The sequence below is a fragment of the Heterocephalus glaber genome, unplaced genomic scaffold (assembly GCF_053883595.1).
Source record: "Heterocephalus glaber isolate CG9 unplaced genomic scaffold, H.glaber_assembly_v1.0 deba00001687, whole genome shotgun sequence".
Lineage (NCBI taxonomy): Eukaryota > Metazoa > Chordata > Mammalia > Rodentia > Bathyergidae > Heterocephalus > Heterocephalus glaber.
Genome location: NW_028258412.1, coordinates 1,942,531 through 1,955,851, shown reverse-complemented (window position 1 = coordinate 1,955,851; position 13,321 = coordinate 1,942,531). Strand labels below are relative to the sequence as shown.

Below are 13,321 nucleotides of genomic sequence, written 5' to 3'. Positions count from 1 at the left end.
CACTGAAACCTCTGATCCCAGGCCACTGACTCACCAAGAAGGGAAACTGTGGGTCAGAGAAGGGCAGGGCCTGGCTCAAGGTCACTGGCCTTGCTCAGACCATGGGGCAGGAGATGGAGCCCGACCAGGAGCCCACAGGTGCTCACCAGTGTGTCCTAGGGGTGGAGCCATGGAGCCACAGCCCAGTGGGCCTGTCAGCTCCTCCTCTGAGGCTTGGGCACCCATGCCTCCTCACCTCTCTGCCCCGTGTGGCTCTCTCTGTGCCTGTGCTGAATGCTTCTCTCTTGGGCTTGGTCTCATGATCTTGTTTCTCTCTCTGCCTCTATTTACCTGCCTGTTGCTCTGCTTCTCTCTACCCTCCCCCACCCCAAGCTTGCCACCAACCTGAGACAACCTCTAGGCCTGCCCACCTTGCTGAGTGATTCCCATAGCGTGTCCTGAGTATATTCCAGCCAGGTGACCAACCCAGACCCCCAAGCGACGCCCCTACCCAAACCGTTACACCTGGCTACTCATGGCCACATCCAGCTACACCTGGTCATGCTGCCTGCCTCTGGCCACACTGGCGTAGTTGCTCCTGGACCATGGAGAGGGGTCAGAGGCTGGCGTCCCACACTTTCGCTGGGAAGCATCACCTGTCCCCTGCCACCCACCCCACCAGTGGGCCAGGGCAGAAGAAGATCCAGCTCCAAGAGGAGTGGTCTGCCCAGAGCCCCTCCCAAGCCCCTCCTGGCTGGGACACACAGGGAGGATACTGCAAGTTTTTGCTGGTGGCTTTGGGGGAGGGTCTGGTGCCCTTCCATTCCTTCCTGGTCTGGCTCCCTTCCTTGCCCCCAACTTCCTTTATTTTTTCCTATCTCCTAGCTAACTGCCTCCCTCCCTTCCTTCTGCCTTCCTGTTGAGTGCTGAGTTCGCCTTCCCTGGCTGGCCCTCAGGTTTTCCCTCTGAAAAATGGTCACTGGAGGTCCAGTGGGGACGAAAATATGACAGCATTGGGGCGCACAAGCTTGGGCATCAGGCAAGCCCATGTTCAAACCCCAGCCACTCCACTTTTGAAGCCTGTGACCTCTGGCAAACTAGATCTCTACTCTGTGCCTCAATCTCCTGCTCTAGAAAATGGGCCCATGAGGGCCCCACAGCTCCCCACAGCTTTCCACTGCTTAGTGATGGACACATTGGCAGCCTGGTCACTATCATTACTGTACTGCCCTGTCCGTGGGCAGATCTGACCTGGACGCAGGGTGGGTAGGGGCTGGGGCCCGGGTGGGTAGGTGGTGAGACACAGCAGGTTCCTCATGCCAACCTGGGCCTGTGGCCCTCAGCCCTGCAGAGCTGGGAAGTGCAGAGTTGCTGAAAGGGGTGGACTCATGGCTTGGGTTTCTGGGAACTGCTCTGTCAGCTGTGGGAGCTGCATGGCCTGACTCAGGGCTTTTTGTTAGGTGAGTGTGTCACACCCCCGAGACACAGTTGTACTGCTCTCTCTTCCGCCCCTCCCTTACTCTGCTGCCTTTTCTGGTGAAGGAACTCAGCCCTACTTGAGGCAGAAAATATTAGGGCAGAATCACGTTCCCCAACAGATTCATTCAACAACTGTGAGAGACCAGGTATCACTCCAGGTGCTGGGTTCAGTCGTGAATGGAACAGCCCCACCTCTTTGTAGCCTTTGGAGGGGTTGGGTATCAGCAAACTACTGCCTGAGGATGAATTTAGCCAACTGCTTGTTTTGTAAATAAAGTTTTATTGGAACACAGCCAAGCACATTCATTTACATACCAGTCTCTGCTGTTCTGATAACAGTGGTGGAGTTGAGTATGGGGACAGGGGACTCCTATGGCTGGTAAAGCCCAAAATATTTACTATCTGATTCTTTATAGAAAAAGTACTGAGCTCTGGTGTAGATTAATAAAGAGCCCCTATCTGATTTGTTCTTAATTCATGATGTTTATAATATGATAGTACTAAGAAGTATTACTTTTTACTTTTATCATCAAATTCTATCAGAATATAAATTTACAAATGTAGATACTAAATAAAATCACCACCAGTAATAAAAAGCCTGTGATTTCACCACCGTTAATTGTTTGCCAAGGAATCTTGCAGATGTTTTTCTTTGCTTACACTCACATGTACTTGTTTATTTTTTACAAAACTAGTTTCACAACAGGCATCACTTTGATACCTCTAAAAATTTTTTTTAATCATTTGCTGGTGTGTGGCACACGTCTTTCTGTGACAGTAAATATTCTCAATGAATGTCATTTTCCTCCATGCTTCTACTCCACTGTGTGGCTTTTGTATTTCACAGGCCCCATCTTATTAGATATTTAGGTCATTTCAAATATTTTGCAATGAAAACCAATCCTGCCAGGAGCTGCGGTGCTATGGATCTTGGCAAGCGTGTCTAATGATTTCCTTGAGATAAGTTCCTGGAACTAAACAGGCCATATCAACTAAACTTGTGCATTTTAAATTGAGCACATGTGTTATGACTTGTTCTAACATAGTCCTTAAATTTAGGTTCCAGTTAGCCTTGTGCCCCGGCATAGTCATCATGGAGCTGTCCCCTCAGGGGCTGGGCTGAGGCCATCATCAGGCTGGGCTGCAAGACACAGGCCAGGAATTTCTACCCACCAGTGGGCTGGGGCTTGCTCAACTAGTCCAAGCAAGTGGGTTTGAAACTTGCCAAGTTCTTGAGGTTTTGAACAGCATTTTTTGTACATTTCCTCACCAGAGTTTTGTGAACCATCATGGGAAGGTGGGAAGGTGGAATGTCAGGGGCTGAAAGGAGCCATCTGGCTGTCCCAGTCTTGGGCCTCAGTTTCCCCTGAGGGTCCTCTCAGATTTAAATTCTAGGATGTCATTGTCTGCATTTGATGACTGACAAGACTGAGGTACATAGGGGTGGAGGAGGGGTGGGTGGCTCCACTCTTCTGTCTGTCTTCTAATTTGTCCTATGCATTTTTGGACCACCTTGTAGCTATACCTGCCTTTGGTCAGTAAGCTTTTTCTATACCTGCCTTCGGTCAGTAAGCTTTTAGGTCAGAGCCTGTGAAGTAAAACCGAAGTGAAAGAACTTTCAGTTAAAGCAAACTTTAAAAATCAGACTTTCAGAAAGATTTTAGGAGTTTCAGGCTCATCTTGGTGGTTGATCTTGAGGCCCCATGGCCTGAGAGCTCAGTTTAAACATCTCTGATTTGAAGTTCTGCCAGGGCCTGTAGGGTAGTGACACATGGATCAGACTTGCAGTGCACACAGACTTAGCAGAATACCTACCAAGCGAAGGTGGTATAAACAGCTTATATAGCTGGGCATAGTGGCGATGCCTATAATCCCAGCTCTCAGAAGGCTGAGGCAAGAGGATTGCTATGAGTCTGAGGCCAGCCTGGGCTATATAGTGAGTTCAAGGCCAGCCTAAACTAAATAGCAAGACCTTGTCTCAAAAAAACAAAACAACAAAACAGCTTATGTGCTTACCTTATTTATGAGGTGAATCTCCTGAGGTAACCCTGGCTCTACTTGCAGTTTTGAGCCTGGGTTTGAATTCTCCCTTGCTATTCATTGGCTCTTTGATTCAGGACACCACATCTCTTTGCCTCTCTAAGCCTCCCTGTTCTGAGATGCAAAGTGGGGTTGTAGTAAAAGCCACCTCATAGCGCTATGGTGGGACCACCATCTGGCAAGTGACCTCATGTCAGTGGCATTGCCTGACTCCTGGCCCCAGCCCAGAACTGTGTGGGACATATGTTGGGTGACAGTGATGTGGAGGCATGGGGCAGGGGGGTCCCATCATCAGTGTGGTCAGTCTTGGGGCCACTGAGGTGGAGAAGGGCCAAGCTGCTCTGGGAGGGGGAGGAAGGGCTGGGGACCCCCATGGGACAGTGCAGATCTGGGATCCCATCATCCCAGCTTGCCCATTGGAACATGCAAAGTCCTGCCTCTGGCGATGTCCTGAGCAAAACTCCAAGGGCACCAAGTGTTTCCCTGATGGACTCTCCTATCCACTTGTCTCTGCAGGACCAGCTGAAGCAGTGCTTCTCCAGGCGACCCACTGAGGCCAAGGACACTGATACCCTCGTGCATGAAGCTGACGGCCAGTATGGGACTTGGGCAGAGCAGTGCCAGAGTGCGGACAGGTAAGGCATGTGTGCAGGTCCCCTGCTGCCATGAGGACATCTGGGCTAGAGTTGATCTGTGTCACAGGAGCCTCTTTGTGGTTATAAGAGGAAACCATTTGTGTTGCAAAAAATAAATACATAAATAAATATATGCTGTCCAATATAGACAGATCCATAGGGAGAGATACAGCTAGGGGAATGGGGTACAACTGCTTCCTGAGACTAGTTTCCTTTTGGGGCAATGAAAACATCCTGGAAACAGATGATGGTTGCAGAGCACTGTGAATGTCGCTCATGGTGGCCTTTGCATTATGTATATTAACACTATACAAATTATAAAGGGAATGAAAACTGCCCATAACCCCACAGCACTGATGTACTTTCAATAATGTTCTCTGTCATCTTCCTAGATGTCTTTCTGTGTAATGTTTACAAACATAGGGACAAAAGTGGACATAAGGTTTCACAGGCTACGTCTGCATTTAGGGTCTCCACTGCTCAGGGCTGGTGGGGCCCCTGATGTCAGGCTGACTAGAAGGCACATTCTGGCTAAAGGTTGTGGAGCGTAACCCAGATTCAGAAGCAGGCTGGTGTGAGTCCAGCCCCACCCGAACTGGGTGTAGGACCCTGAGTAGATTAGTTATATTTTCCCAGTTAGTTTCCTTCTCCACAGAAGGGGAGTGATGCTTATAAATCAGCCAAGGTTTACTAGGCATGTGTGCTGGGCACTGTTGGAAGAACTTAACAGGCGTTCACCGAGCACAGTGATGTTTGATCCTCTTACCATTTTACAGCAGAGAAAACCAAAGGACCCAGCACAGGGGTTGGTAGAAGAGGGACTCATGTTGCGAAGAGCACCTGGCACGTACCAGGAGGTTTTGTGTACCGTACCTATCCTTGTTGCAAACATTTTCTCCTCTTGGGTGGGAAGAGCATGGCAAATGCATCCTGGCCACCTGAGCAGATCTGCTGTTTTTAATCCATGCCTTCCCAACCAATGGCTCCAGACTCTGGGCAAAGTCCTGGAAGTCAGAGAAACCAGAGTTCAACTCCCTACAGGGCCACTTACCAGTCCTTTTACTCAGTGATTCAGTTTCCCCATCACACTCCACATAGGGAAATAAGGTTTGAGACAGGAAGGATCTGTCCAGGGACTGAGTATATGTGGCTGACTAGGTCTCCCACCACCCTCCCTCAATGTCAGGAGTGGCCACGCCCCCTGGCAGCCACTTAAAGTTGTGTTGCCTTGATGGAATCGGGAATGGATAAGAAAAATAAAGGGAAACCTACAAAACCTTTTTTCTCCTTCCTAACCTGTGAAATCTCAGGGTTTAGTTAATGAGCTTAAATTTCACTGCAGCGGCCCTGTGAGAGCTCTGGACTCAGTGTGGAGACTTTGTCCATCTCCAAAGGGACCCTGGGAGCCACCTTCCACCTCCAGACCCAATTTCATTCAGCATTTAGATCAGGACGCGTGAGACCCGGTCCAACTTGGACGCTTCTGGTGGTGGGCGCACTCTGCTGTCTCCCGGTGGTACTGCGCCTCCCAACTCTCCTTGAAGCCCTGCATCCAACCTTGGGTAGTGCTGCCCCCTGCTGTCTGTTGGTGGTATTTCCCTCAGCCTCTGTGGGTTTGCCTCTTTCTCGCCCCTTGTCTTCCACAATCTCCCTCTTCCAAGTGGAGAAATCAGCTCAGAGCTGGCAAAAGCCTTGCAAAATCCCGGGACACTGTACCAGTGCATCTTGGAGGTCCCTCGGGGAAACGGTTTCCTGTGCCTTGGAGGCTTGACTGAGCTCTCAACTTGTGTGTCTTTAGATTGCATATGTTCATTTTGGGAAGGAAGAACCAATGGCTTGACTTTATCAGTTTTTTTGGGTTTTTTGTTGGGTTTTCTTTTGGTACCAGGGATCGAACTCAGGTCTTTGCACATGGGAGGCAGGCAGCAGAACCACTGAGCTAAATCCCCAGCCTATCAGTTTTTTATTCGCTATGGTTCTACTTATCTGAATGCACCTCAATATATTTTCATGGCAAGAGGGTTGAGAGGTAGCAGAGAGCCTGTCTGTCACACAGGTCCTGGAGTCAGATAGCCTGGCTCCATTCCAGCTCTGCCCCTTTGGGAACTCAGTGTCACCTCTTTGTACCTCAGTTTCTGTATCTTTAACAAGGTCAGTATTTAATTTCATGAGTTATACAATTCTTATAGCATTGTAGGGGGTGTAGAGTTTTAAATAACCCCATAGGATTGTGAAGGGGATTAAATGATGGAGTTTTTAGCACAACACCTGGCACATAGAAGGTGCTTAGTAAGTCTTCACTGATTAAGTGAATGGAACAGTGCAGGAGATTTCCTGCAGCAGATAGCTGCCGATAGTGATTTGTTTTACCTCAGCCATGGCCAACAGAAATAGAACATGAGCTGCACTCAAGAGACATATATGTCATTCAAAATGCCCTAGTGGCCATATCCAAAGAGTAAAAAGAAACAAGCAAAATGAATTAATTTTAAACTTCACGTTTTAATTCAGATGAATTTGATGAAAAGCAACAGAGCTGAAAGACTTTCATTTCAACGTGTAAGTGACATAAAAAGTTATCAGCCACACATTTCAAATTATTTTCTACATCCAAAGTGTTGAAAGTCCCCTGTGTGGACTTTCCACTCACAACATGCCTGGGCTCTCCCACCATCACGTTTCCCTTCTTTCCCTTTCTTGCAGCCTGGCCCTCGAGTCTCCGTCTCCTGACAGTAGCACCACATCTGTGCGGAAACAGCCCCCCGGAAGCCGCCTGTCATCCCTGTCCTCCCAGACAGAGCCCACCTCAGCGGGGGACCAGCAGAGCGCCAGCGTGGACCACTCCAGCTCTGAGCTGGACTCTACAGATGGGGCAGAGGCGCTGCCCCGACAGGACACCTGCCCTGCCCAGGGGGCAGATGACTTCTCCTTCATCCATGTAAGTCTCACCAGGTTGGCCATGTTGGAAACAGTCAATCATGCCTTTTTTTTTTAATGGTACTGAGGATTGAACCCAGGGTCGCTCTATCACTGAGTTATACCCTTAGCCCTTTTTATTTTTATTTTTATTATTTTTCCTTTTTATTTTTTGAGACAGGTCTCCATAGGTTGCCTAGGTTGGCCTTGAACTTGCAATCCTCTTGCCTCAGCCTGGGAGTAGCTCCAATTCAGGCATGTGTACCCACACCCAGCCAATCATTTCTTCTTAAGGGAAGTTCTAGTGTCTCCCAGTGACCTGCCTTTCAGGGGTTTACTCTTAGGCCTGTGGGTGCAGAGTGCAGTCTTTGAGATGAGACCCACTTATGCATGTAGCCCGGGCCAGCTGTCTTCCAGCTGTGTGTCTTGGGGCACATGTTTTCGCCTTTCAGGGCCTGAGCTTCCTCGCTCCACAGCCTCACGTCTAATCATACGAGTTCCAATTAAAGCTAACCTAAACCCTGACCTTCCAGGTAGACAGGAAGTCTGATTCCTGCCCTGGAGGTCAGCCTGAGGATTCTTTCCCAGGCATGCAGAGCCTGCTGTGTGGTGGCTGGGTGTGCTGGACATTGTCACTGAGGCTTTGCCCTATGCAGGGCTGTCCATGATACCTGCTGCAGGAAGGGAAGCCCCTCAGGCATGGGCACCCTGTTAAGAACCAACAGTTCTGTTCTTGAGTTTTTACTTAAGAGAATTGAAAACACATGTTCACAATAGATTTGTTCATACAGGTTGACTGTCTCTTATCTGAAATTCTTGGGACCAGAAGTATTTCAGATTTTGGGTTGAAACCCTTGATCTGCAAAGAGGATAGCTACTCCTGGTTTTTTTCAGGTTCCTGTCGCATGGAGTATTGTTCTCCACCCTTTAACTTTCAGTCTGTGAGTTTCTTTTTGAATTAAGTGTGTTTTTTGTATGCAGCATATTGTTGTATCTTGCTTCTTGACCCATTCTGCCAGTCTATTTCTTTTGATTGATGAATTGAGACCATTAACATTGATAGTTATAACTAACACATATTGACTTATCTTTGTCATGACTTTTTCTTTTTGTTGGATTCTCCCCCTTTGTGTTTAATTTCTCGTTGTGCCCGATGGATTCATTCTGCTGGGCTTCCTGGGGTTGTGCTCCTCATTGTCTTTTCCTAGGATATTGTCTAAAATGTTTTGGAGTGCTGGTTTGCTATTCATGAAGTTTCTAAGGTGCTCTTTATCATGAAAGTATCTTATTTCTCCATCAATTTTGAAAGATAGTTTTGCGCAGGGTACATCAGTCTGGGTTGGAGTCTGTTTTCCTTTAAGGCTTGAAATACATCACTCCAGCTCTTCTTGCCTTGAGGGTTTGCATTGAGAAGTCTGCTGTGATTCTGATGAGCTTTCCTTTGTACGTGATTTGTTTCTTTTCTCTAACTGCTTGTAGAATTTTGTTCTTCTGTTGAGTTTCTGGAATCTTAACTATTATATGCCTATGTGTAGATTTTTTTTTGATCAAGGCTATATGGAGTCCTATATGCCTCACTTATCTGCATGTCAAGTTCTTTTCCCCTGCTTGGGAAGTTTTCTACCATCACTTCTGTGAACAGTTTTTTTTTTATGTCACCTGCACTCTCTCCTGTTTCTTCATTGACTCTGATCAGTCTTGTGTTATTCTTCTTTGCATCATCTAGCAGCTGCTGGATTGATTTCTCATGGTCCCTTACTATTTTAAAACAATTTTTCTTTTCCTGGTCACTAATTGCAATCTTATCTTCTATATCTGAAGTTCTGTCCTCAGATTGGCTCATTCTGCTGCGTAAACTTTCAATGGAGTTTTTAATCTCCTAGAAATCTGTTTGCATCTGTTTTATGGATTCCATTTGTGTCCTATGTTGGGATTCCATCATGTCTCTCGGATCCTCTATTTTTTTTTATCTGTATCCTCTCTAGATTTATTAATCGTGTCTTGCACTATGGGCACAATCTCTGCTATTACCTGAGAAATTATTTGTGATTTGATTTTTTCCAGATCCTCTTTTGTTGCCAGTTCAGGGAGTCCAGGTGGTTGAGTATCAGATTGTTCATCTTGTTTCTTCTTGGGGTTACCTCAGGTGATCTGGAAGTCTGGTTTTGAGACTTGTTTACGTGTCTTCTCATTTCAACAGATGCAGCCTGCTGTGCCTTTGTTGAGGCAACTTTTTGCTCACCCAGTGGTCTTCAATTCTCAGCAAGCCACAGAGGTGCCTTTTCTCTGCTGCTCACCAGTACACTAATTCCTGGGTTCAGAAAGGTGGCCTTTTGGATCCTTGAGCTGACCTGTTGTCTGGGTGGGCTTCTCGCTGGGGCCTGTGCCCACTTGGGATGGTATCTAGGTGTGCCACTGACTAGGGCCCCTAATTAGCTGTTGTCTGGGAGGGCCTTTGGCTGGCGGCTGTGCACCCCAGTTCCTGTTGTGTGAGCAAGCTTCTGGCTAGGGTCTTGTGCACTTACTGATGGTATTGGGACAAACCCCTGGCTGTTGCTTATGTGCCTGTGCCGCTGTTTTCCAGGCAGACCCTTGGCTTGGGCTGGTGTGCCCCAGCCTCTGGCATCAGGGAGGAGCCCTGGTTGGATCTATTTGCAGCTGCGCTGCTCTGATCCATACCGTTGCTCCCCCAACTAAGGTGGTCTGGTGTGCCTTTACTGAAGAGTTTTTCTTCACTTTTCTAGTGGGCTTTAATTTTCATCAGGGGCCTCAGAGAGGCCCTCTTTGTGTTGTTCACTTCTACTCTATCTTCTCAAGCTTAGAACAATGTCCTTTATGACCCCTGCAACTCTGTGGTGTGAATCCAGGTAATGGCTTGGCACAGAAGGGGTGGGGGGTGTGCTGGCACCCTTGCAGCTCACCTCAATGCTCTGGGACAGTGCGCCATGGGCACCCTTTGTGGGGGAACCAGGGAAGCCCCTAGGGCTCAGCTCTTCCCACCCCAGGATACCAGCTGCCCCTGTCAGATAGTGTTCTGCTCTAGACCCTTCCAGACTGGGTCCTGTTCTCCCCACCCTGAACCCCCACTGCAGGGATCAGGCACAAGGTCAGGTGTCATTGTAATTCTCCTGTGACAGTAGAGCTACCTGCCCACCTGCCCTCCTGTGGGTACAGATCTGCATTGTCTAGATGGTCCCTCTCTCCTTGGAGCAAGGCCACAAAGATACCCTTTAGGGGTGCTGCAGGTCCCCCCTCAGGATCCTCCTCTGGGACCTTATACAGGTCCACCATCCTATGCATGGCCAGGGTCTCTCATGGGCACCAATAGATGAGGGCAGAGACAGAGAGAAGCAAGATCAGTCTTCATCCACTATTGCTCACTTCTCTTGGTGTTGTAAGGGTTAAGTTAGGTGTTGTATTGGGTTATTCAGTCAACATTTATTGAGGTCTCCAGATTGCCAAGCATTGCTCTGACTTAGGAATTTGTATGATGCCACAGTGCCCTAGCATATCTTGCTGGACATTCCCTCCAGAACACTAAGTGATTTCTTTTCCATGTCCATTGTAAGTAACAACAGCAGTGTCAACAACCACCAGTGTCACACTGCATGGGGGTACTGGTTGCTGTCACTGAGTGTCAGCACAGACTAACAGCCCAAGAAGCAAAATCCCCTGTCCATTTTGTAGATTAAGAATTTGAAGTTTGACTGATTCCAAACACGGTGTCCTAAGCACAAGTCTAACCACGTATCATCCTGTCCTGGGGTGTATGTGTCACACCTGTCTTGGTTTCAGTCTCCTAGGGGACTGTTTGGAGTGGAGGCCACCAAGGCAGTGATTCCATGGATATGGAGCAGTCTCCCTGTCCTGGCCAACCCCGCCCACTCACCAAGTCTAAGAAACCAGCCCTAAACTGATGGGGGTGGTGCATGCCTGTAATTCTAGCACCCTGAGAGGCTGAGGCAGGAGGATCAAGTTTGAACCCCAGCCTGGGCACTTAGCAAGACTGTGTCTCAAAATAAAAAAATTTAAAAAGGTCTGGGAATGTAGTTCAGTGCCAAGGCCTTAAGTTCAATCCCTAGGCAAAATTAATAAAATAAAATGTAAAACACTGGCCCCCATAACTACTAAATAACCTCTCACCAATCAAGGAAGCTATGTACACCCCCAGAGGTAGTGCCCCTGACTGGTGGTTCTCTTGCTTTTTCTTTATTCTTTTTTGTTTTCCTCTTCCTCTTTCCGGCCAATGAAGCAAACCTCAGTCCTGGACTCTAGTGCTCTCAAGACCCGGGTGCAGCTCAGCAAGAAAAGCCGCCGCCGGGCTCCTATCTCTCACTCCCTCCGACGAAGCCGATTCAGCGAGTCAGAGAGCCAGTCCCCTTTGGAGGAGGACACCAGTAGCACCTGGATGTTCAAGGACTCAACAGGTTCGTATGCCTGTGCCTTCTGTCCTACCAGATAGCCCCAGAGCAGCAGGAGGTTAGGGGAGATCCTAGGAAGAACTTCCCAACTTTGCAGGCTTTCAAACCTCAGGACACAGTTACATAAGAAACTGATTTCTTGTTTTGTAGAGCTTATCAGAAACTATGTTAAAAAATGTTTTGAGAGTTAATAATTTAGACCCTATGTGTTACAAGGGGCAGAGACACAATAAGGTTTCACTGTTTCTGCTTTTATCCTTATTCACCCTTATACATTTTTTTTTTTTAAGACAAGGTCTTGCTTTGTAGTTCAGGCTGGCCCTGGAATCACTTTATAGCCCAGGCTGGCCTTGATCTCTTGGTAATCCTCCTGCCTCTGCCTCCTGACTGCTGGGATTATAAGTATGCACCACTATGACCGGCTACCCTTATATGTTCTTTAGGTTTGCTTACAGGTCTTTTCCTAGACTCTTGATTGAAAATCAGTTCATTTATTATCAGTCTTTTTGTTTTCTAATAAAATATTAAAGACTATACATGTTCCTCTAAGGACTGGTTTGGCTGCATTCTGGGTCAAAATCTGAGCTGCATCTTACAGCAGATAAGAATTTATCTAGGTAAGAGCATTCCAAGCAAGGACATCTTCAGGATCAAGGAACAGAGGTGTGGAATGAGCACTCTGTGTGTGCCAAGGAGATCTCCCAGCAGTGTCAGGTCCCTCAAACTGGGAACTGGAGACCTGTGTTATAAAGACAGGAAGGAAGGGACCAGCTCCCCTCTTAGTCCTTTGTTAAGGAGTTAGATTTCATCTCTAGGGGGAAAGCTGTGAAAGATTTTCAAGAGAAAGCAAAATTGCTTCTTGCAGTGGGGACTCTGGTAGTGGACCTCCCTATCCTACAGATGCAGCATTTGTTTGTATGTATGTGCATGTGGGTGAGGGAAATGGGGTTTGAACCCGGAGCCTTTGCACTGAGCTACATCTCCAGCCCTTTTTATTTTTATTTTTTTTAATTTTGAGACAGTCTTGGTAAATTGCCCAGGCAGGGCTCAAACTTGGGCTCCTCCTACCTCAACCTTTTAGAGTGCTGAGATTACAGGAGTACATCACCACACCCAGCTCACACACAGTCTTTAGTTCCCCCAAAGCTCTTGTAGGTGTTTTTCATTCATCTGAGATTTGCTATTGGCAAACAAAAGGATGTCAGACAAGGCTCTGAAGTCTGTAAATTCCATTGCTTCTGACCAGATACCTTTAACAAATGCTAGGAAGATTATGTTTCCCTCTTCCATTCCATTTCTGTTCTTAAAGAAGATGCTCAGGTGCCTTGTGTGAGTGAGGTGTCTCCCTGCCTGCTTCCTTGGCTTTCTGAGCCAAGCTACAAGGGGTGATCAAATGATACAGTGAATATTTATATTTAAATATTTAATGCACTAAAAGACACACTGCCATTAATCTCCCTCAGAACACTCTTCACTTCATACACACTTATCCCATTGTCCTGCAACTTTCTGAAGCAGTTCTGAAAGTTCTTTTTTCGTGAGTGTCTTTATGGGGCGTAGTAGAAAATATGTTAAGTGCTTCTGCCAAGTGTCATCCAACAGAAAGGCAGACTCCTAAAAACATTACAGTGTGTCCTCATTCCCCTTATTCACTGGATATCTGGCATGTGTGACTTCTGGCTCTTTCCCAAAGTCAGAATGAGCATGAAAGGTAAATGTTGTGAATGGATTCAGGATATTGAGGCAGCCACAGCATGCAATTAAAGACACTCAAAAAAGAAGACTTCCAGAACTGCTTCAGAAAGTTGCAAGAATGATGGGATAATATGTTTGAAGTGAGGAGATTAAGGT

General features: G+C 47.3%; 1 protein-coding gene across 7 annotated transcripts in view; it reads left to right on the top strand.

Annotated features, from left to right (window-relative positions):
• The window catches only part of Kiaa1671 (KIAA1671 ortholog), a 190,983-nt gene that overhangs the window by 159,131 nt on the left and 18,531 nt on the right, over positions 1-13,321 (top strand). For all 7 annotated transcript variants that reach the window (XM_087198025.1, XM_004843333.3, XM_021257138.2 and 4 more), the window contains 3 exons: positions 4,015-4,133; positions 6,837-7,071; positions 11,302-11,476. In XM_087198025.1, the coding sequence (XP_087054151.1) occupies positions 4,015-4,133; positions 6,837-7,071; positions 11,302-11,476 (529 nt within the window). The remainder of the gene's footprint in view (positions 1-4,014; positions 4,134-6,836; positions 7,072-11,301; positions 11,477-13,321) is intronic.